Genomic DNA, 25780 nt, shown 5'->3' on the forward strand with positions numbered 1-25780 from the left:
AAAGATACACACTGGTTAGATCTCATAATGTAAATATAATTTATTTGCAATAAAACTTGTACTAAAATATAGCTGAAACACATGGACGGATATGAATAAATATTTACATGGTTCTTGACCAATTCTATGCAGATAAATAAATTTTTGTCAGCTCATAGCCTCTTGTACTGCTCAGCCTCCGGGGTATCAGCTCGCAGCAGCTCTCCTGGCTCATGCATTGTATCAACTATGAAGGACTTCGGGGGAAATTTAATTTTTCCCTGTAACAGTTCAACATGGAATGTGGGAATACGATGTTAGAGATATGGCAAGCAAACTTCAGCTATATAACTGCGGAGATGAGCGCACATATATGAAACACTAGTGCTATCTAAAGCGTCGTTCAAGTCACTAAGACATCTGGTTTCACTTACATTTTCATCATCATCAAATAGCAAGACTGTGTTCCAAGCTCTGTTGTATTCCCCTCTTTCTAGTGTGCAACCGACCCCTATCCTGTCACCTAATGCCTGCAATGAATATCGTCATGTCTTTTATGTAACAGTGTTGCATTATGTATAAAACTAGGCATGTCAGTGTGTAAACTAGATAAGACAACCGAATGGCTGCGGTGAGATTGTATTAACATTTCTCATGAGGAGTTGTCTACTGATATAAGAGGCAACTCCACAAGTAACTAACTATTTTTCTCAATACGGTAGAAATACTAGGAATAACGTTATATCATGCTTAATTTTTTAAAATGAATTTAGAGTTTTTCAGAATATGTCTGATTGATAGACTGAATACCACTAAACATGTGAAAGTTATTTATGCTTTTAATAATATTAATACCTTTGAATATTAGTAGAAACCCTTCACTATGTCGTACATGCCACACAGATGAACACAGACAGGACCAATCAGGAACAGCTAATAAAACTAACCTTAAACAACACACTTGGCCTTGAACAGCACAAATGACCTTGGACAGTACAACTGACCTTGGACAGCACAAATGACCTTGAACAGTACAACTGACCTTGAAAAGTAAGGCTCTGTGGAGGTGAATGCCTGTCTTAATGGCGCCTATAGGCAAGACATTTGACTTCCTCTCGTACTTCAACTGGCTAATAGGCAGTTCCCAACTGAACTGAGCTACTTGTCCTCGAGCAATAGCTCCACCCATTTTGCTCGCAACAAATCTAAAATGATACACAGATGTTAGGCACTGCCTCTCCGGGTATGTTTTTTGACAGGTTATGAGATGACAGGACAAGTCCCTATTTGGAAAAAAAATTCCCTGTATTCGTTTGCTAGAAATTAAGTTCAGAAAACACCTAAATGCGGCCAAGATGTAATCGTACTATAGGAGACTTGAGGAACTCTCTCTCTGTTTAAATACAAACATATCCTATATGCTACTTTAGAGCCATTGATAGCTTCTGTTGTTCTGACACATTCGATATATTGTACCAGTTACACAAACAGAACACATTATGGTATACCAGCTATTATCTATTACATGTATATTTCTTTCACCAAATGCAGTGTCGTTGATTTCTTAGAATTTTAAGTTAACAATGACTGACTTAATTAATATGCTCACGAAAAAAGGGTTATTCTCTAATGTTGTTCTTTTAAGTCTTTTATGAAGTCAGTTAGAGTCAAACGATTGAACCCACCTGGCAAGTGCCACTACTTGCTCTCTTGTTGTAGGTAAAGGCATAATCTTCTCATTCACCTCATCAATATATTTGAGCAGTTGTGGATCTGCTGGTGGAACAAATGGCTACAAAATGACGATCAAAAGTTTAACTAAGGTGTAAGCGTCTGTGCTACAAAAGCTGACTTCCTAAAAGTCCATTCGAACACTACACATATACCCGACACGTACATCAATGTCTCAAAACTACACACATCAGACATATACACCACTGTCTGAACATTAAAAACATCAAACATATAAATCAATGTCTGAAAACTACACATATAAGACATATACACCACTGTCTGAATACTACAGACATCGGACATGCACACCACTATCTGAATACTACACGTATCAGACATATACATCACTATCTGAACACTACACATGTCAGACATACACACCACTATCTGAACACTGCACATATCAGACATACACATCACTATTTAAACACTACACATATCAGACATAAACATCACTATTTGAACACTACACATATCAGACATACACATCACTATTTAAACACTACACATATCAGACATACACATCACTATCTGAATACTACACATATCAGACATACACATCACTATCTGAACACTGAACATATGTCTGATATGTTCAGTGTTCAGATTGTAACACATTGTACAGACATACACATCACTATCTGAACACTGAACATATCAGACATACACATCACTATCTGAACACTACACATATCAGACATACACATCGTTCCCAACACTACACATCAATCAGACATACACATCACTATCTGAACACTACACATATCAGACATACACACCACTATCTTAATACTGTGTTGGATTTGTAAACAACTGACAAGCGAAAAGGACAAACGCAAGACATACATGTACATGCGATTGCATTGTGATCACAAGTGAGACACTTGTAGCATTATATGTACAATAGTCTGCTATCAGTCTGGTGCATCATGAGAGATTGTCATGTGTAATAACTATGTGCACAACTATTCTTAGATGCGGAAAGGGGATCGAGTGGTGCAGATGGTTGCACGATTGGCTCAGAATTCAATTACCTTAGATCGATTCCTGTGCGGTGCAGCATTTTCTTAACGCCCTCAGCGTGGCTTCAGACAGATGGACAGACTTATCATAGTACAGATTCTCTCAACAGCAGTCGCTGACTACTGCATCCTATTAGCTATGAACTTACTTTATCATTCTCTTTTTGAGACGCCTCCTCCGCTTCTCTCAATCTCTGCTCTTCCTCTTCTCTCTCCTTCTCTTCATCCTTCTCTTTCCTGCTGCGTGCTTTGCTGCAAACACCAAACGCAAACAGCCACTTTATAGCCTTGACCTTTTATGGCTTAGTTTAGACTCAAAGTATTCCAAAGTACATTTATATGTTATCATTCGCACAATTAATTATTAAAACAAATATTGAAGGCCTAAAAAAGCTTCATCGAACGAAAATACTCCCACATTCCTACCACCATGTTGATCGGATGTACCCTGATGGACAGTTTGTATTATTTACAGAGATCTAATCAACTATTCAGCGATGTAGGAAAGAAGAGCAGTATAACTATGATATGCAAGTTACAGCGTGAACCTGAAACACACATAAAACTGGGTAGTAATTTATTAACTATAAAAGCGGGTGACTAGAAGCTTAAGCCTACAAATATCGGGTTGCATCAACAAAAAACACGATTTGAAACACGACACTGAGTAGGAGGGGTCGGAGGTAATTAGCAAACATTATTGTACACTCAAAACACAGGCTATATTCGAGCATTAGTAACACTTCATACTGCAAACCTTGAAGATGTGACATTCCTATAGAAAAACACTGAACAGTTAGTAACTATGGCAACAGATTCATTTCATACATTCAGAAAAACTAATAACCACCATCGACAGCAAAGGCATTAAATTCGTCATTGTGATAATAACTGAGCTGCTTAGACCGCATTAAAATTTTACATTTGTTGAAAATATTCATGAAATAATGACAGTTAAAACCACAATCTGAGGTTCATTTAACATTCACATAGAGATCAAAGGAGTTAGTAGGCGCAAACAATACTATTATCATATTGGGTCTGTATTTATAGAGCTTAGCTAGTTAAAAGGTGAATTGAATTCATGCTGCAACATCCAAATCTCTATGACACTACGTATAATAGTATTACAGAACTTCTTTGCACTGGGGTCTAAAAATTACTCAAAGTAGTAATCAATTGCAAAAAGTGTCACATTTGAAAATTTTCTTCTGATCCATGGTTGTGAATAGTTTAAAAATACTCACAAATGCAAAATTTATTTTTTTTTAAATTTACAAAGGCAACTTGTTTAAATATGGTGATATCTTTTGCATATCCTTGTTTACTTTTGATTGTAGCAGCCAGGGCATGAAAAAAATTCCAGCTTGTTTTACCAGCCCTAGAAATGCTATGCAGGTAGATAAAACCAGTTTTAGTAGACACTTCAGCAAGCAGAAACTAACCATCGAAGGGCACAACAACTAATACTCTTCATACATTTAAGCGGCTGAAAATTTAATACATGTGGAATGAAATTGAGAATACAACTCCCAAAGAGTAAGGATGCCAGCCAGAAATACAAGTCTGGTAGTGACTAATCGCAAGTAGGTAAAATATGGGCTAGAAATAGCTACAACTGAGCACTAGATGTTAATACAGCACAACGATTATTAGTAACTCTGTTAAAGAAACTCTTTACCTGCTGGGCTTTTTCACTTCTGGACTGAAATAAGAATTGATATTTGATAGAGATAGTTGAAAGCTCTTGAATGTCGATTTTATCAAGGATATCGGAAACTAAGCTATCCAAACCAATTACGTACATGTAACTTTTGTTCCACATACCGTGTACGCAATATACAACAGAGCTTACACTCCTGCTACTGACTAGTGCACAGAATTTATAATCCTACTACTGACTAGTGTACAGAGTATATACTCCTACTACTGACTAGTGTGCAGTGTTTATACTCCTACTACTGACTAATGTACAGAGTATATACTCCATCTACTGACTAGTGTACAGAGTTTATACTTCTCCCATTTAATTTAATTTTTTAGAACCCTTAAGTATGGTAAAGCTTTTGAATGAAAAACTCAGATTCATCTATAGAAACTTTTTGGAGTTGAAATTATCCAGGTGCTCACTGTAATGCTTCCAGGTGCTCACTGTAATTATTCCAGGTGCCCACTGTAATTATTCCAGGTGCTCACTGTAATTATTCCAGGTGCTCACTGTACTTTTTCTAATTGCGCACTCTATTTGAGCAAAAACAATAAGACAAGATCTGTTTCATTGCATCTTGTGAAACCTGTTAGTCCAGGGTTGGCTCAGTTTAAACCAATGGTTTAAACCAATGGTTTAAACCGAGTGGTTTAAACCCGGTTTAAACCAGCCCGAAAAAACCAGTTTTTTCATTATTTTTTATGAAAAACATAATAATTTAAGCTCCTAGTGGTTCATGTGAGGTAGAAATACAATTTTATGTAATTATCAGCTGTGGAAGTTTATTTAGGACACAGTAGCAAATTGATGGCAGAGTTCAAGTTGAAACTACATGAAATCCTAGCACAACAATGACTTAGTGAATTTCATTTTCAATTGGTTTTATCAAGTGATATGATGATCTCTTTGCTGATGAAATATAAAAACCATGTGAAATATACTAATCCAATCATCGTCTCTAATAATGAATGAATACTCTCTCAAGTCTGGCCAGTGAGAAAGGATTACTTATAATTTGAAATTAAAACAATAAAATCCTTTTGGGCAAAAGCTTCAAGTTTGCTAATATTTTATTTATTGCGCACAAGTCAAAGTAGTTGGATTGTTACAATTCAGTTTATCAAGTTTGTTGTGTTTTGAAAAGTTTTGAAAGGCAAAGGTTTTAAGGCAAAACGTAATAGGTGTGCTGTCGCAACGCGAGGTTACGCAGATAGGCTTAAAGCTCACATAGCAAAATGTCAAGCTGAAAACACCAATTTAGACAGCGATGCTAATATTCAAGTGATAGAAGTTGAGTCATCTGCCACTGCTCCAAACACTCACAATGCATCTGCATTATGCTCTGCTCTACACTACCACACGACTAATCACTGGAATTAAAGTTTCTACTTATACATAGAGCTGTATGTAAAATATTCACTTTATGTGATACGATTTCTGCTCTGTATTTCATCGATCATATTTGATTTAAGACTCATTCTGAAATTTCCATATGTTTTCTCTCTTTTTTCCCCATAACAACTCCCACAGTACTATCTTTAACAGATGATTCGACATATGTATGTTCAATACTCAATCATGCAGCTATAGTAAGTAATGTTAATTCGACTTAAAATTGTAAAAACTTTGGTAAAATTATAAAAACCATAAAAACCGGTTTAAACTAAAAAAACCGGTTTAAACAAAAAAACAACTGGTTTTTTCGGTTTTTTCATAAAAACCATGGTTTTTTCCAACCCTGCCTGTTACATTATAAATTTATTTTAATCCACACAATCATTCGACAAGCTTAAACACGAGTATTAGCCCAGAACTTAGAACTTTTTTGAGGTAGACTAATACCCATCACAAAAGGAGACATAACTATGGGTAAAGTGATATTGTGCCCAACTTTGTGAGCAAACATCAATGAAGAAGCTTAACACGTACTGTTGTCTATGAGTACCAATGCAAGTAATATTATATCATTATTACCCAATTTTAAAGATTAGCAAAAATTAATATTATTCGAACCTTTTTGGTGTTTTTAACGAACTTGTTTACATAATACAAACGCAAAAATTGTACAATCTCCCATCACACTAGAAATAAGTGAACAGTCGCTCTTTTACTACATGTGCTTACCGTATATGAAGTGTTGGGTGAGCAACAGTAAAAGAGTGTAGTTGAGAACATTGTAAGGCAACATAAAAATCTAGAGTTAGTTTTGATATAAAAAAAGTAAAAAAGATTGTGACTGTGTAAAACAAATTATTTTATTTTTTAAAATTATTTTAGAAAGAAGCTTTTTTTAAAACAGAAAAAATGTTTGCATCTATAAAATTTGAGAACAAATAGGCGAAAGAAGGTAACTCTTTGACAGTTGATTTTTAATCAAGAAAACTACGTAACATAAACCACTCACTATGTCAATTACCTCTGGAATAAATTTGAGAGAAAATGCGTCAAGGTTAGACCAAAAGCCTTAGAGAGATTTTGTACTCATCTTGAACTTACGATTTAGAGTCCCTCCCTGACCGAGATCCTTTGGTATTTGGCTTTACATCATCCTTAATTGTCTGCTCCAGAGGTGGCTTTGGTGAAGATCCGCGCCTGTAAAGACCAACAGCTTGTTCCAATTTTAATGTTGTTCAACTTTTTCAGCAATTTTTATGGACAATAACCCGGAGCAAAATATGTCCAACAACTGCAGGCCAGCTTCTCTAGCCACCATAAGTTAGTCAGCAAAACCTCATGTCTAGCCCTAGATACTTGGGCGCTAAGACTATCATCACGTGTCTCAACAGATCCTTTGTTTCTGAGGCTTCAGCACAACTAGCATAAGATATCTAGAGTCTAACGCTATAACTATAGCTGTAGACTGAGAGGTCAGAAACTATGATTCATGCAGCAGAAAGTGTTAGTTTTACATCTACGACTACAACTAGCACCTGACACATCCTGTCAATAATAATGAAAGGCTTGTCACAAACGATAGAGATGCTGCAGGTACTGTCGACAGTAGTTTGCTATATTAAACTGTGAAAAAAACAGACATCAGCAACTGCTGCCTGTCTGTAGCCACTGATACTACAAAGCAATGGTTTCCAGAACTCATCATGATTCTAATTGCAAACCATCCTTACAGTTTGTAGAACCACTGCAGATCACAGTTCTGCAGATCAGTTTTAGCGAGGAGCTGTGTCTCTCACTACTAGCATGCAAGTAAGTACAAGCAGTTATAACTACTCGCTTTATTTAAGTGAGGAAAGAGATACTCTGAATGAAGCATTGTTAATACTAATAACACCTACAAAGTATATCTTGTTATCTGTAGCGCTACAATACAATGCCGAGCTCAGGTAACACTGGCCAACCAAGGCCAAACAGTATAATTCAGAACTGAGAACGAAACACAGAAGGGAAGAGTTAGTTATTCAATGAAAAGAGGTAGCGGAAGAAGTGTTTATTACCGACTACTTTGTATTGATGAAATATTCAAGAACTGTTTCCTGTTTTCGACCTTCGTCAAATAAGCGATGTACTCTGGACTGTAAACATGCATCATCAGTGATATGGTTCTCACACTTATGGTAACTATACAATTTCGACCCAAGCTGAATAGATCATATACTTCGTAGAATTGTTTCGGGTATTTTAAAGTTATTATCCACGGCTAGTTACCTATACCACTCTTGTTATTCGATTGAAACTACTTGACAGCAATAAGTGCATGAGAATTCATTGAATGCTTCACATTTAGCATTATTTTACAACAAATGCCTCTAGTTTCATCGAAAATATTTTAAAATAAGTTCCCAACAAATCCCAAATCAACACCAATTTACAGTATATTATTTATAACTTTAATATCTAATAAATTTGGTAGACTTTTAGACTTCAACTTTAAATTGGAAAAATATGTGAAAAAGGAATAATAGTTGCAGCTAGAAATAGGGAAGAATACTTGTGTCCAGAAATAGAGAGGTATATGTGTGACTATAAATGGGTTCAAATGGAGAAAATTATTTGCAACTATAAACGAGGAAAAATATTTGTGACTAGAAATGGGGAGGGATACTTGCAACCAGAAATGGAAATTTTTCATACATGAATTCTTTTTATTCCTTTCATTACCAAAGAGATAGAATTGACAGAAAGCTCTATGATATTTGATCACCAACTAGAATCCTTATGTTCACATTGGCATGTAACTAGACAAGTGATATAATGAAATAGTGACATATTGTTATGGTGTATTATAGCAATGGTAATGCTATGAACATGCTGTAATACAACACTACTATTGCCCGAATTCGACTGTGGTGCAGCAATACTGGTGGTAGCAAGACTGAGCCACCTACTCTGGAGCTGGGTTGATCAAAAGTACAGGACGTTTCTGATCCACCTCCTTCTTGCACAAGGCCTCTAAAGGTTGGAACTTTGGACCAGGCCGAGTGGCTCCCATATCGTAGAAGCCATCTTGTATCTGGTTAGTCATTGCTATAACAGGAGTGTTACATCAGCAAACCTTTAGCAGATTCTGGTTGTGACAACCTCTTAGCAAACATAAGCCAACCACTTGGTGCCACTCGCGCAAATCATCACAAGGAGCAAAATTTGTGGAGTTAGATGTCGTTTGTTAAGGTCAAAAAGTCAAAGGTCAAAGGAGATGCGAGAAGTATAACAGAGATGCGAGAGCAAACGTAAGGTCTTGGAGCTGGTAGGAACCAGGTGAGTTGGGTTAGTGTGATGTTTAAAGGAAGAACCCTCAAACCTCTGTCACAAGAGAAGGCTGCCACACAAAACCAGGTTCCAAACTAATAATTGCTTTGTTTTCCTTGCAACCTCGCTGTAGCAGATTATTTCTTTCAAACAGTAGCCCAACACAAAGACGAGGGTACTGAGGTCCAATGTTAAGAAAAGTAGGCTACATGTATTAACTTTGACCTATTTCAAAACCTGTGACCAAATTCCATTTTCCTCTAGTTTAGTTTACCGAGTGAAATCGACTATTGCTTGCTTACAAGACTAGCAGAGGCTATCTACATCTCAAACGACTATCAGAGGTTATCTACAGCCTTTTTTTAGAAGTCTTCAAAAGTTTTTGACGAAAATTTATATCAGTCGAGTAATAAAATTTTTCCAGTTTTGTGAGGCAGATATATGTTGATGAGAATAGAGAGAGGCTCAATTAAATTTATGACAAATCTAGAAATAACAAAGGTTAGGAACACTTTAACCACTCGGAAGCAGCAAAATTGGGGTGAACAGCCAATCAGAAAAGGCTTGAGTAAGTAGACAGCCAATAAAACAATGAGACGCAAAAGAGGATCACATTCTCTTACATCGTAATACATATTCGGTATCTACGTGTTGAAACAAATGGCTGTCATCCTCAAGGAGGCTGGTGAGAGGTTTGACATGAGCGCCTTGGGAGAGTCGGCCGCAGTCATAAAACTCATCACCTATCAAGTTGTCTGATCCTGTGTACAACAAACTTTGATGAACAGACACTCATCACAGCCTCAGAATTTACAGTTTCAACAGCAAAAGACCAATACCTCACTGCTTAGCACAAAGCCGGTTGCACTACCCCCACCAGCAGCTAAACTACCGCAACGTAAGGAGTTGCGACACATTGAAACTTGAAAAGTAGTGAGACTTGACAAGTTGTGTGTATTCATGTCAAGTGCGACCAGAAAGCTTAGAAGAAGCATGTTTTATAACTAGCAAGGTATGCACACTAAAGACTGTATTCCTGCCTATATAGCAAGACGCTTCACTTCGTTACATATAGGCACAGACCAGTCTCACACATCTAGAATCGTCCTACCCTAGCTAGGACAGGAATGTGTCCCAAACACCCAGACAAATGCCCAAATAATCTGCTAAAGAAGGAACTTATTTATGTTACTAGTCCAACCTTGCTAATCTAAGTTGAGAATTTCGCTATCTAAAAATGCCTTCATCTTACACTTGAAAAAAATATGTTATTCTCAGTTTAATAATGACCTTGACCTAGTTCATTGATAGAAAAACACCACTACTTTGCTATAAAAAGTCATTAACACGAGTAAAATTCACAACTAAAAATGAAAAATTGCTTTCCCAACCTAAGCAACCACTCACATCTGCCCATCTAGACATGGATGCTCCTTTAGCAACCTTAGTGATTTGCACCCTACCTACCTAAAAAGCCCGTGAGAGCGTATTTTGCAGAGAGGTTATGATTTAGGAGGCGATCAAGCGCTGCCTCAGTGAAAGCATTCTTCCTGCTGCTGGAGAGCTGAATTGCTTGTAGAGTTTCGATGCCTCTAAAATTTGACATAAAACAACTGTACACTTTAAAAATAGTTAACTGATGAAACAAATACAGGTTTTAGTCGTTTCATTACCCATAATTATCTGCATATCTGCTGCACCGCATGACAGCAGACGATCACCTGATACATATCTTATGATGAGACAAATATTTTGAAAAGTAATACAATGTTACTGTCACACAACTTCGAGTTTATCTCAGCAATGAGAAACTAATGGTTAGTTATTATATTTCTAATAGCACACAAGTATCAAAGGACGGTGAGGTGAAATATAGAGTGCTGGTTACAGAAACATTGTCATCTGTATAATGCTCCACACTTATGAGACTATCTTACAGAAGCTAAAAGCCATATGCGAACTTATTCAATAATATTCAACCCGTGGTAAGCAATTAAAAGGGCAAAGTAACTTGTGTTCATCAAGACGATGTCCGTAAACAACTGCTTCAGACAATTAATTCATATGGAATCATCTGAAACAAGTTATAAACCCACCCAAGAGAGGCAACCACCATGGCAGTTGGCTCGTCCACGGCGCAGATGCTGACAGCCCATGAGCTATTCCTCCTCACAGAGTCATCGGCTGACTCTAACATGGCGACAAGAGGAACAAGACCACCGATGTTTCTGAAGTCCGTTCGACAGTCCACATCAATGACAAAGGAGGCAACCGCCATGGCAGCTTTAGCCTGTAAACGTAACAGTATGGTGGAGTAATGGCTTTTACCATTCCCTACTAAATAGCAATTAAAATTGTGCATTGTGGTTTAAAAAAGACGCTGAAATGACTGTTACCAATTTCACAGTCTATCAGGAAATTTGCAATCTTTTGGAAGGAATGGAAATTGTCAAATGAGAACTTATCATTTCTAGCCATCAAAATGCACAAGAGACAAACATTACTACAGATAATAAAAAGTAGAAAAAGATAAGCAAGTAGTGGGCAGAGCTAACCTGCACATCGCAGTTCTGAGAGTTGAGAGGAGTGAGCAGAGCGCTAATAATTCCAGCTTTTTGAATGTCATTCCTGACGTCCTCTTGGGTTGACATGTTTGTAAGTATGACACATGTGTTAGAGATCACTGTGTCTTTACTATGTGAGAGAAGGGCTATCAGTGACTCCACCCCTCCAAAGTTCACTATCTCACTACAAAATTACACAGAGGTTATCTGCAAACTCCACCAGGAGCTGCCTGCAGACTTTTGTCAAGAGTTGTCAGTCCACTCCACCAATAGATCTAGCTGATTCAAAATGTGGCGAATCCAGAATATTCGAGGTCATTCAGCAGTTGTCCTTGGCAGCGATAGGTGTTCTAGTTGAGCTGTTTTCTGGGTCGTTCCATAGCTGAAAGCTTTGTGTATACGAGCAAAAAATAGAGCAACTTGGTCAAAATCTTAATCAAACAATAAATAAAATCACTTTCTACTGACTAAAAAGGCTTCGCACTGCTGTTTCAACTTGTTCAATTTGCAAGCAATTGTGTAGTGGCAACAACCAATCACAGCAGATCACGAGCTGTTCCATTTTCTAGCAAGCTAGTGCACAATAAAAACCAATAAGAATGATGAACACATTCGTGTTCGTGATATCAATCACCGGTGTGAATTGGACGATGTACTCATTTGCGAAGCAAATTATCAGGTACAAAAGTCAGCCAAAAGCTAATTGTCGACTAAAGTGTCGACTCATTTTCACACAGCTTTAGAGCAGCACCAGCTGAATATCTATGTAGTGCAGCCGTTTCCTGTCTGTAATAACTATAGTTTGTTTTTATTCATTTGCATACTAATAAAACAAACAACTATATCATGCAAATAGTAATGCAGAACTAGCCTGACTTTATGTTTCTATTACATAAATGGTATTACTTCTTTTTCGACATTTGGAAAGACATGTGATCAAAATACCAAATCTTTATTATTTTTAAAATCAATAATATTAAGAGATGAAATATACTCATCCATAGATTTTACAATATATGCATGTGACAGGGTCTTTCTCTGAACCCCTAGAATGTGATCATACATAAAGAGACAAGAGCTACAACTATATTATATTAGGTTCATGAAGATATTTAAAGTAAGAGGAAAACTAAGGCTATCACAGCAATTCTGATACTAAGGCTTTAGTAAAACTGAAAGTAGAGTTTTAACTGCTCAAATTTTGAACCTTTATGAATAATCCATAGAAATTTGTCAATCATGAGGAGACAATGACTCACCGAATGTTGTTGGCGCTGCCTTCAGTGAGGTTGGCAAGAGCGAGAGTCGCTGCCTCTAGTAATTCATGCAAGTCCTCCTTTTTCAGCATCTTCACTAATGGCTCCATGCCCTCTAATTGGACAGAATTGTTTATCGTTATCATAAATATATACATATGTGTACATATATTTCGAGTTTTTCTCTTCGCCGCAATTAGATGTTATATGTATGCATTTATTTATGGCGCATCTATCATATGCATGTTTGCATTTAATCTAATTTGCTGCAAAACATCGAACCTGCGGACCAATAAAGAGCGCAATATTAACCTATAAGCCAATCAAAAGTGCAAGTGAAAATATTACCAATGACCTCCAATCATAATGGAAATAACATACCATTACATATATATACCATTAGACAGGATAAGCCGGTATCCTTGACACTAGCAACAAATTATTTTGTCACAAGTACATGCACTGCTGCAGCCTAAAATCTTACCCCATTTAGAGATGCTGTCCCTACTCAGCCCAAATTCGGCCATGACACCCAAGGCTTCTACGGCAGCAGCCTGCACCTTGACGTCTTCATGGTTGAACAGATGAATAAACATTTTCTCAACTTCTGCTTCATGTAAAACTTTCTTGTTTTCAGCTAAAAACACATGAAAAGGACGATGAGGAAAGTCATAACACAAAAAAATAAGAAACTTCCACCTCAACAAAGTGTACGTTACATTACTTACTGCTTTTGGCAGCTCTTCCAATAGCTTTGGCAGCGTGCTGCTTCACGTCAGGCAAAGTAGGCACAAGTTCTGTCTCTTCAACTTTGCCCTTTTTGTCTGCAGTTGCAAAAATATGCAGTCAAGTGCGAAAGATTTTATTTTGCAAATGCTAGGTAAAGCTATCTAGACAGCGTGTACCAGCGACAGCATCTGCCAGAACCAGGCGCATACAACTTACAGGAAAAGCGAATAAAATGTTTAGCACAATACGAGGGTATTAATATTTCAGCAGCGATACAGTATTACTGAATATAACTGACAAGATTTCAGCACAGGAAAACCTGAAGCAAACCAAGACATGCTTACACAATTTTTCAGAAAAGCAAAACTATATGCTATACTAAGTGAGGCTATCTACATGCTCGGCAGCACTAAAGACTATGCTAACACCAACCAAAGTTTAAGCGTGTATGTTTACTTCAAGAATTCATAAATACGCAAATGATTATTACCAACTATAACTGTATGGAGCGGGGAATGCATTGGAGTTGCCATGACAACAGGATATTCGTGACGAGTCATGAGAGGACAATACTAAATTATTTGTCAGTCAAATAATAGGCGGTGCGTCTTGTAGGTGAACTTATAAACGTGTCAGGGCAATATTTAATCTTACCAACTGCTAACGAGTACTGCATGTGATTAGTGCCAACTCGACTATGTAAGGCAGCTCTACTACCTCGTGACATCTCCAGCAATTCTAGTGACAGATCAGAACAGGCACTCTTTTAATGCGCTTCAGACTTAGGACACAAGAATATGATTTGGAGCCTCAAAGTCATAGCTATTGATAGCAGAGGTTTTCAAGGTAATAGATCCTAGTGAAAAGGTGGGTTACTAGGAGACGGGTGGACTATTGAGGGAGTTTGATTGATATCAAGTCTCACATATTACTTATCCAACTAAAACCTGTGCAATTTGCCAACTAAAGGTCACTGCCAATTAGAGGTCACTGGCAGCTAGAGGTCACTGCCAGCTAGAGGACACTGCTAACATGTGTACATGCAAGCAATCCCAACTGAGAAAAATGATCTACTATTATAACATGAGTATCATAAATAACCTCAAACATAAGATCTAAACAAACATAGTATACATGGGAGCACCTGACATTCTGTATCCCTTTTATTTGTACGATCTTGCACGGGTTTGACAAAACACCAAGAGGAACACTGGTGAGCCATTTCTTTTCATTAAATTTTAATGGCAACTTTTAAAAGCTTTTAGTTGTCTAAAACACATAATTACTACCTTAGTAACTCATACATATTGTTCTCTCAAGACTAGTTTATCAGCATGGATATTCGGGGAACCGATTACCCTAATCAAGAAAAGATTTCATGGAACAACAAGGCGATTTTGATGGTCCAAGTGCATCCATGATATTAGAAAGTTTCAGTTTAATCAAGAACTGTTTGACAGAAAGATGTTAGTTATATGGCCATTTTTCTTACTTAGTCAAATGGCTCTGCTTTACCTGACATACCTGACATACCTGAACTACCTGCCGTACCTGTCAGCCACGAACTATTATAATTTCTTTATAATTGCTGCTTCAAATATACAGAATGTTTCAATTATTAACAACAATGAGACCTCTACAGAGGCCGTTTCACCAGATGCCATCTATACTGAGCATTTATTAGTTCGCTGTCAATAAAAGTTTAGGCTAGTGTCTAGTTTTCAGAAACTTTAGTTTGCCATGAGAGCGATAGAAAACAACTCTCCATTTTCTATCAGAACAGCTTTATTATACAGTTTTAAAAGGAAGTTTTATGACCAAGTCTCATCTCAAAATTGGTGACAAGCACCGAACCTCGAGCTACCATCATTTCTGGTGCATGTTATTAATCCTAGTAAACAGTTCCTCTGAAACATACGAGTTTGTTGCGCTGCTCTACAGCACTTAAAATGGAGAATACGTTTTAAATATTCCCACTAACCTAAAACAGCTGAAGAACATTTTCTAAATCAAACAATTTGCTAAATCTTATTTCAGGTCTCGAACTAGAACGGCTTAGCCAGTGAACTAATATTTAAAATGAAGTATGACATATCAATGGGTCAGTGCAAATCGTGTTTTTACATGTGGATTCTCTATTGGAACACATGCTAGGATACATTGTACTACTGCACAACTGCTTCATAGCATGCCTATATAAGGTATTTAATGTAATTAGACATTGCTAGACACAACTAAACCTGTAAGGAAAACTGTAGCTTAAAATCAATAAAGTTGGAGAATATAATGATACAACGAATGTCTTACCCAATCCTCTACCAGAACTGAGCCTACTTCTAGCTGATGCTCGACTCACTCTAGTAAATTCTGTTCATATTTAGTAAGAAATCAACAAACAATTAGCGCTGAGAGCATGGCCTGCCTCTGATGTTTACCTAACGTTGACCAGCTTTGAAAACAGCTAGTCCATTAAGTTTATTTATATTTATTCTTATGTGTATAAATCTTAGGTTCTTCTGCGACTTGTCTAATAAAAAGAAATGCACGATTACAACCAGAAATTTACCATACTTCTGTTAGTAACAAATGCAGTGCGCTGTTACATATCCTGAGCAAATGGGAGACAGAATAAGTTGCAAAGAGATCACTTTGGCAAAAATCAGTTGCCAGACTAAATGGTTAGTAGCAGCCATGATTGTTTTGACTTTCTACAGACTGAAAAAATCATTAGAAGTACATGGGTATCACTCTAGGATCGAGGCAGCCTCTGGCACACTTCCACACAACACATAGGCATCACTCTAGGATCGAGGCAGCCTCTGGCACACTTCCACACAACACATAGGCATCACTCTAGGATCGAGGCAGCCTTTGGCACACTTCCACCCAGCACATAGGCATCACTCTAGGATCGAGGCAGCCTTTGGCACACTTCCACACAACACATAGGCATCACTCTAGGATCGAGGCAGCCTTTGGCACACTTCCACACAACAATCAGCCGCTATTAAAGTGCAGTATCTTAACAAATGTGAGATCTTGCTGATAGAGACTCTCTTTCGGCCATCACCGATGGCTGAAAGATTCTGGTATGTTACAGAACGCATCAAACCAAGTTTAAAACCATCGACAGTTGTAGCTCTACCACCATATAATCTCTATAAAGTCAAGCTCGGGCAATAACTAGCCTTAGTTCCCTCACCATCACACGGATTATTCAAAAGCATAGCCAGTTAATCACAAAATCAAGTAACAACTAAAGCAATGGGTTTAATGAAACAGTCAGCAATCTTACCATCTTTGCCTTTTGCTGAAGAACAAAACACTTTATCTCAGGGAAAAGGATCAATACAAGGGTAAATAGTAACCAACTACAAAACTTACCCGTGAAAAAGTAATAAAAGAAAAGAACAACGGCACTTGTAAATGAGTGCGGGTCTACTCGCACCACTGATGATGCCGGCACTGGCAGCACTACGGAAGGTCATACTAAAGGTTTCATGACATGTATTAATCTAACTTGCTGAGTGAACTCATAACTGGGGGTTCAGCTCTGCTCCGCTGCCCTGTTACCACACATGCATGATCTTCTGTCGATCGATCATAACTTTGCTTATAGCTTATAAACCGTAATTCATTTCTAACCTTAATACTTTTAGGCGGGTCAACAGCCATGGATACTAACATCATCTTAACATTACAGATAAATAGTATCCTCGTTATACAGTAACATATGTCACTGAGCATGTGTTCTACAGATGTCATATCACTTGAGGTTTGATTCCCTCTGATGGCAGTGAATTAAGGTCGAGTTGGAGGTGTGAATCCACTGCCTCTACCCAGCCATAGTGATGACGACTACATACATAGACTTATGCTAAATACATAGACTTATGCTACATACATCAGACATATGCTACATACACAGACTTATGCTACATACATCAGACATATGCTACATACATAGACTTATGCTACATACAAAGACATATGCTACATACATAGGCATATGCTAAATACATAGACATATGCTGCATATATAGACATATGCTACATACATAGACATATGCTACATACATAAACATGCTACATACACAGACACCTTTAACAATGCAGGAACAAGCTTGAGAGTTAGATCAGTTAAATCTAGATGTTGGTTCTCAAAGGTATAAAAATGCGCTGGTAGAAACTCTGGCTGCTTACAAGCGTATAGTGAGAGGAGCATATTATTAGTGAACATTCAAAGATAGCAGGGACGGTAACAGGATTACTTTTAACTCATGAGAACCTCAAAGTGTCATTATCTGCTAATCACAAAAAATGCCAGATATTTTTCATGTAAAGAAAACTTCTCAAAATATCATCTACTAGCAATTTGTCCCATAAAAGCAATTCAAATTATTTTCCTACAGGAAGTGATCCGAACAGTTTTTCATGTATAGACCACCCCTTTAAACATCACAATCTGCTCACAGCAAATGACTCCAATGATTGTCATGCATAGACAACTCCTTTGTGAGGTTCACATGATTTTGACAACTACGATACTGAGTTCTTACGCCTACTAGATTGGGAGGAGTTACGCTAGCAATGGAGTTTAGGGGAAATAAATCTATACATCTACATTCTCTTCGCTTCTAGGACTACGGTGAATGACATAGGCCATCCGTAGATCGATGAGAACAGGCAACACGATTAGTTGAACAACATGCCACTCACCTGATTTGGGTTTGCCTAAAATACATGAAAGGAAAAAAAGTGCAAATCATACCGTGAGAAGCAGTGGCATGTTACTTTCCTGCAAACAAACTCACAGTTTAACAGCGGCAAAAATATGTTTTTACATAAAGAGCTTCAAGAAATCACATTAATCTTTTGTGGTGTCCTTTTTTTATCCTAGCATAAGCCAAAGCATAATTGCGTTATGCCATGCAATCACAACTGAAAGAAACTAAAAGAATTTAGTGCAGTTCCGGGCGCATCAGCCAATTTAATATCGATGCGCGCGCCTCACACCTCACACCTCACACAATGCATAAGTAAAAAAGCAGAAACAAGCTAAATACAGAAAACGCTTATCTTACCACTTTTTGCACCTTTTCCTTTTTCCTTTCCTCCTGCCTTCTTTTTTTCTCCGTCGTCTTCTGGTGGAGGAATGTCAGTTATGTAGGCGACCAACTTAGTGAGTCCACCTGATTCCTTTATCGTCTGCAAATTAACAGCAGGCTATAATTGTGTGCTTTGTGAAGCCAAACATCTCAATATAGCCCAACAAGATACATACCTATGCTGTAAGTACTCATATAAACATGTACCCACCTCTACACTCTCCAGGTCCTCAAGGCAGTTGGAGAGGACAACCACAGCAAATACATGCAAATCTTTAAACTCAGGGTTTCCAATGAACTGTACAAGCTGTGTGAGACCATTCAGTTCCCGGAATGCAGCGCTGTTAAATACAACAGTCATGCATTAACTAACTATAGTCATCGCAATAATCTATAAATTTCACCTGAATCATCACCTTACAATATGGAGGGGGGGCACTGTCGGCCCACATGATAATTCTATAAAGAACACGTTGGTTGGTAAACCTATGGTTAAATATTCATAAAGAAGCACGCACTGCTTAATATGACATTTTAATGATGAACTTAGACAAAATTTTAGTAGATTTTATCAGAAAGTATCGGTATTTTTCTATCATTTGTGATTGTTTTTGATGTTTGAGGTGATCTGACTGCCAGGATGTTTCAAGGTTAAAATAAACAAAACTTGATTGCAGTTAAAATGCTCAGAAGAAAATATGAAATGATGTCACTAGTTGCTATCATTGCAATTGTTTATATCAGCTATTGTGTTCAAGGTACAGCATTAAACATCTCTCTATTCTGTCAGTCTTGTTGCAGCTATAGACGTCATAATCACACTCTCAATTCATCTGAGTGTTATAACTGCGTTCAAGCTTCGTCGATTTTAATCTTGAAACATCCTGACAGTCAGATCACCTCAAACATCAAAAACAATCACAAATGATAGAAAAATACCGATACTTTCTGATAGAATAAATAAAATATTGTGTAAATTCGTCTTTAAGCTAGGTTTCTTGGTTTTGACTCGAAATTAAATCAATGACCTTCACTCATCCCGATTCTAAATGCTGCACCTTCATTACACTCTGTTTGTAAACAGAAACACATGTATCAGTCGTGCTTGATCGCACTGCTTCTAGACAGGAAGCCTATTCTCACCGATTCTCAGCATCCTGGGTGAGTCTCTCAAGAGCGACCAGAGCTATTTCCTGTATGACTGGATACTCGGACTTGGTAAGCTCTAAGATGGGAGCAATTCCATTTTGATCCCTTATCGCTGTTCTTGCTTGGAAGTCCTAAATATTTAATAAATATAACATAAATCAGACCTGACTTTCTCTATTCTTATTGAAAAAGGGAAGAACCTTTAGCGGTGCTGAGACTAAGCTGTTTCTAAAAAGAAAGACTCAGATTCCATTTTTAGTGTAAAAAGATTTATTCTACAGAAATTAAACAGGAGAGTTGACTTTTTCCAACATGTTTTGTATAAACTATCACTGTATGTGATAATGCAGGCCTAAACACACATTCATCAGAATACAGTAATATGAATAGACCGCTAGTGGCAGCAATGTTATAATGTTCTACTCATCTCATTACCAATGAAATACCTATTTATCAAAATACGACAAGTAAAGAAAAACATATCCATTTACTTTCTGATTAAAAGAAACCTTGAGGGATAAAAAGCCTGTTTGATAGCATAAATTACAACAAACACTTAATGAACTTATATCTATTCAATAAATGCTATGCTGTCTGTTGATCTTTTACAAAAAAAATCTCGACTTTCGGGTAGACGAGTTGGTACAGAAATCAAGCAAAGCGCTGCAATGTAATTAACCTTGCAATGTGTTGTTACAATGTCTTACCTCAAATGTGTTACCTCTCAATGTGTTACCTCACAATGTGTTACCTCTCAATGTGTTACCTCTCAATGCGTGACCTCACAATGTGTTACCTCTCAATGTGTTACCTCACAATGTGTTACCTCACAATGTGCTACCTTACAATGTGTTACCTCACAATACATTACAATGTGTTGCGTTACAACGCGTTGCCTTACAATGTGTTACATTGCAATGTGCTACCTTATAATGTGCTACATTACAACGAGTTAACTTATGTGTTACTTTATAATGTGCTACCTTATAATGTGCTACATTACAATATGTTACCTTAGAATATGTTAACTTACATCGTATTACATGATGCTGTGGGATGTTACAATTTGTTGAAGACATTGCCAGAGGAGACATACTTACCTGGAGGAGAGATGAGATTGCATCGACGCTGTTCTTTTGTACGTCTGGGTCACTGGCTCCCAGACATCTAATCAAGGCTTCCATCCCATCATTCTCATATATCATCACCTTATTTGCGTAGTCATGTGACAAACTGCTCAGGGCAAGGGCGGAAAACTCATGACAAAGCGTATCTTCTGCAAAAAGAGTGCAATTTAATAAGTAATTAGACAACGGTAAACCACAGAGGCAGCGTCACTTGACCTCCGATGACCTGCTGCAAGTATTTGAAGCAGAAGGCTAGCACTTACTAAACACAAACTAGTTTGCATTATTTTGAATAAGTTTTCAAGATGAGGTCACATAAAATATGAGCAGTTGCAATTAGAACTAACGGACACATATTTTAGCTCTCCTGAAACATGCAAGAAATCTACAATTACCTGGTATATTGAATTACCTACATCACATGCAGCATTTTTCCACCCACATATATAGACTGCTCTCTATACCTACCATCATCTATTTGTATTATCTAAACATAACATATCTATACTCAGTGTTTCAGACAATGACCAAACATCTTAGGGATTTTCGTACCTTCGGGAGATATTAAACTGATGAGACAGGGAATTGTGTCCTCTCTCTTTCTCAACATTTTTCTCACATCAGCTGAAAGAGAATGGCTATATTCTAGATATCAATGAAGCAATGATATGATTAATGTTAAGGTATTATCATATGGTATGTCTGAACGTGTCATGATGTTATCATATAACATGTCTGAACATGTCATGATGTTGTCATATAGCATGTCTGAACAAGTCATGATGTTGTCATATAGCATGTCTGAACATGTCATGATGTTGTCATATAACATGTCATGATGTTGTCATATAGCATGTCAGAACAAGCCATGATGTTGTCATATAACATGTCTGAACATGTCATGATGTTGTCATATAGCATGTCTGAACAAGTCATGACGTTGTCATATAGCATGTCTGAACATGTCATGATGTTGTCATATAACATGTCATGATGTTGTCATATAGCATGTCAGAACAAGCCATGATGTTGTCATATAGCATGTCTGAACATGCCATGATGTTGTCATATAACATGTCATGATGTTGTCATATAGCATGTCAGAACAAGCCATGATGTTGTCATATAACATGGCATGATGTTGTCATATAACATGTCAGAACAAGCCATGATGATGTCATATAACATGTCAGAACAAGCCATGATGATGTCATATAACATGTCAGAACAAGCCATGATGTTGTCATATAACATCTCTGTGTGTATAATATGGTCGCCTAATGCATGTGAGCTGCAATCAAAGTAATATATCGAAATGTTTGCCAGGAATGACCACCTCAAATCTCTTTTTGCATTACACCAATTGCAGCTGGACTGTGCAGTTACCAGCACCAGTTAACAGGCCATGTACAGGTTTCATAGAGCTAGAAAATAAGAAACACTCCAATACTGAATCATAAAAAACAAATTGTATGACAAAATAGGCTTTTTTAGCTAAGATGTTATGAAACGACTAAAGAGTGTTGCTGTAGCAAACAAGTGTAACCTCATATAACCTCATATCAATGTTCAATCAATAATCAAATATTTCAAGTTATATATCTAGGGGTTCATTCAAGATCAATACAATCAGAGCTTGAGTATCAATAGATACGAGAACTGTCTGAGCTCTCCGTGGTCTGACGGAGTGATTTCTGAGCGGTAAAATATTAACTTAAGACGTGTGGCTCATAATCTTAGCTAAACTACGATGCTAAAAAATAAACTGCAAGTGGTTTTATAGACAAAGAACTATACAAAGTGAAACTGTTGCTATGGCAACTTTATAAACAGTATTAATAACCTAAACAAATTGCTGGTATAATCAATGATAATAATGAGCTGTATCATTTTTTGAAAGACTAGAATGATACAATTATTTTATGTAACGTTTCTTGTTTAACAGCCTAAAATGTAGCACTAGTACAATCCAGATATTATATCCTAAACAACTAAACCTAAAAGATAATATCAAACACCCATCCTGGCTCGATCGAGCTGAACAATGGCAACCCTAAAATCTTTCCAACTACTCAAGAGCTTGTCACCTAGTATATCCACTAGCAGGTTTGTCCATCCGGATATTTGAAATAAATGACTGCATAACATTGGTGAGTTGCTAGGCAACACTAAACATAGTAAAAAATGGACTCTAATACAGCGTGTAAACTCCTACATGTACTTACGATGTGATGTCATCAGACCGAAGACCATGCAGGCATTTCTTCTCACCATTCTGTCATCGTGTTGTAACAGTTTGAGTAGATGGTCAACAGCTCCCAAGTCGAGCAAGGTTTTCTTGTTCTCGTCTCCTGTAATAATACAATTGTAACAAGTTCTACAAATTACAGTCACTCACCTATAAGGTAGTTGAGAGAAGCTGAACTAGGACTAGTGTAACATCACAAGATAGTAAATTATCTTTCCAATGCGCTTCAATATCTCAATAATTGCTTTCAATAAAACCAACTAGAACGTTTTTCATGGGATTCGTAAAAGTGATATTTTTATTTTATAAGCCATTATAAGTATTATAATTAGACGTGAACATATCAAAACTACATCAATATTTTACAAGATGAAAAGTTACATGCAAAAGGTAAACCATGATGTGAAATTTCACAAAGGAATTACATATACCGTTAAACCTCTATTTGAACGCCACCTTTATTTGAATGCTCCACCTCTAATAGAACACCACTATGGGGGAAGGGTTGAAAGATAGAGTGCCATGGTGTTCAAATAGAGGTTTACAGCAATTATTGTTATTCATAGATGTCCATCTTCAGGAATACGTGTAACAAGCGAGCAAACCACAATATTCAATAATTTCTGTTAACAAACTGGTAACGTGCTTTTAAAGGTTGACTTGCAACAAAATTCACATTACCGTTATCTGATATGAAAAGATTCACCATGTCTTACTCTGTTGTGTTGTAGATGCAAAATATGTGGAAAGGTGATTACAAGCTCTTGAAAGCTCAAAAACGAACAGTTAATCGCAGCCACACGAGACCGCCGTAGTTTGGATTTGATTTCCAAAACGGCTCAAATGTGATGTAGTTGTGAGAGATGGTTTCTGTTTACACTTTCTTGCAACCTTATTCGTCGAAATATTTTTACAAATATACTTCACGCATTCAATAAAACTATGTCTATTGTTCTTACGCATCTGTTTTATCGTCATCGTAATGCTGTCACTTTTAGCAGTGATATCTTATAACTTACCGTAAAAATTCGTTTAATTTTTTAGCCTTAGCTTGAAGGAGTACATATCATTGTCTGATAATCATGACGAGCCTGTTGGTCAGTTGTGATAATCGAAAAGTGCTGCAGAAATTACTTGCGAAGTATTGGGTCACATGATCAGATTACGACTTGCCGATTAGACCAGGCCGAAACAAAACTGTAAAGTAGCTAGCATCTATATTTGATACGGGGTCTTCGGTAAAACCCGAAGTGTTTGTCATAAACTAGTGCTACGATAAGTTTTATATTGAGCTTTTTATTGGCCTTTCAATTCACGTGAGAACATACGTGACAAGACGATAACCAAATTTCATGACTACGTCATCGAAATAAAGAGATTCCAATCTTCGGCAGCTTTTCGTTTTTGAGCTTTTAAGAGCTTGTAATCACATTTCCACATATTTGGTACTTACAACACAACAGAGTAAGACATGGTGAATCTTTTGATACCAAATAACTGTAATGTGAATTTTGTTGCAAGTCAACCTTTAAGACAATAAAAGCTGCTTATTTTCAATGCCTAAAGATTTCTGGTAAAATTAATATATCGACGCAACATCTAAAGGATTGAATCTATTGCAGTGTTACTGGAAGTGGAAGCAAACTTACCTTTTTCTACGAATTTATACAGAGCCTCACACGCCTTGGATAGAACATCCTCTTCACCACTCTCCAGCATTAAAATACATGTTGCAGCCTGCTGGGCATCTATTGTCAGAGTGTCAAACTGAAACCATAATATACCAGCTATTATCTACCTTGACTGAGTGTCCTAAATCTCAAGGTAAGTAGATATTTAATGTAGAGATAAAACTTTAAAAGATGAAGAATGCGGTGTTATTGTAATATATGTATAATTTAAATTGTTCGCAAAAATTATATGACTCATAGCATAAAAAATCTTGTCTATGTTTTTGACATGTCAACCAGATACAGATGTTAAGCAATTGAATATATAGATCTCATTGTGAGAGCATGCTAGTCTAAACTAGTCTAAACTAGTTCATGCTAGTCTAAACTCGCTGAGTGATTAGCAAATGCCACACTGCTAATTTTATGTCTACCGAAAGTGAAAGTTCTTATAGTTTTTACTACACTTAAATCTCATTCATTATTTGTTTAGTTGGCTTTCCATCAACTTAGACATGATCTATTGCAAAATATGAAAAAAACCATAATAACACATGTTTAACTTGTTGTCTTCATAAAATCTGGTCAACTAGTATTGCGACTTATTTAATTGTAATTTAAGTGAAGTTTATCGGAGTGCAATGAAGCAACTATGAGCTGCTCAACTCTCATCTCCTTAAATCGAGCTATGAGAATTCAGTTGAGTAAAAGCTCACCACATCACTAGGTGGTGCTTTTGTCTCTTTCTTCTCCTTTTTTCCCATGTTAGCTTTGTCAAGGTG

General features: G+C 37.0%; 1 protein-coding gene across 1 annotated transcript; it reads right to left on the reverse strand.

Annotated features, from left to right (window-relative positions):
* Positions 1-93: 93 nt before the first annotated feature.
* Positions 94-25780, reverse strand: LOC137405655 (armadillo repeat-containing protein 3-like). Its single transcript, XM_068091988.1, has 24 exons — positions 25715-25780; positions 24978-25095; positions 23306-23431; positions 21633-21704; positions 21054-21229; positions 19948-20084; positions 19016-19145; positions 18781-18904; positions 13696-13791; positions 13452-13604; positions 12971-13082; positions 11703-11895; positions 11244-11437; positions 10615-10739; positions 9771-9908; positions 8787-8925; positions 6940-7035; positions 4417-4440; positions 3493-3510; positions 2885-2987; positions 1665-1771; positions 1022-1184; positions 414-509; positions 94-260 (listed from the first exon to the last, which is right to left on the reverse strand). The coding sequence occupies exons 1-24, from the start codon at positions 25760-25762 to the stop codon at positions 153-155; spliced, it is 2796 nt and encodes a 931-aa protein (XP_067948089.1). The 5' UTR covers positions 25763-25780; the 3' UTR covers positions 94-152.

This window comes from Watersipora subatra, chromosome 10 (genome assembly GCF_963576615.1).
Source record: "Watersipora subatra chromosome 10, tzWatSuba1.1, whole genome shotgun sequence".
In the NCBI taxonomy this organism is placed as follows: Eukaryota; Metazoa; Bryozoa; class Gymnolaemata; order Cheilostomatida; family Watersiporidae; genus Watersipora; species Watersipora subatra.

Coding starts and splice junctions, on each gene's coding strand:
- LOC137405655 (XM_068091988.1), bottom strand. CDS start 25,762: ATGGGAAAAAAGGAGAAGAAAGAGACAAAAGCACCACCTAGTGATGTG. Junction 20,085..21,053: donor CAATCTCATCTCTCCTCCAG/GTAAGTATGTCT, acceptor TTAAATATTTAG/GACTTCCAAGCAAGAACAGC. Junction 19,146..19,947: donor ACCCAGGATGCTGAGAATCG/GTGAGAATAGGC, acceptor TGTATTTAACAG/CGCTGCATTCCGGGAACTGA.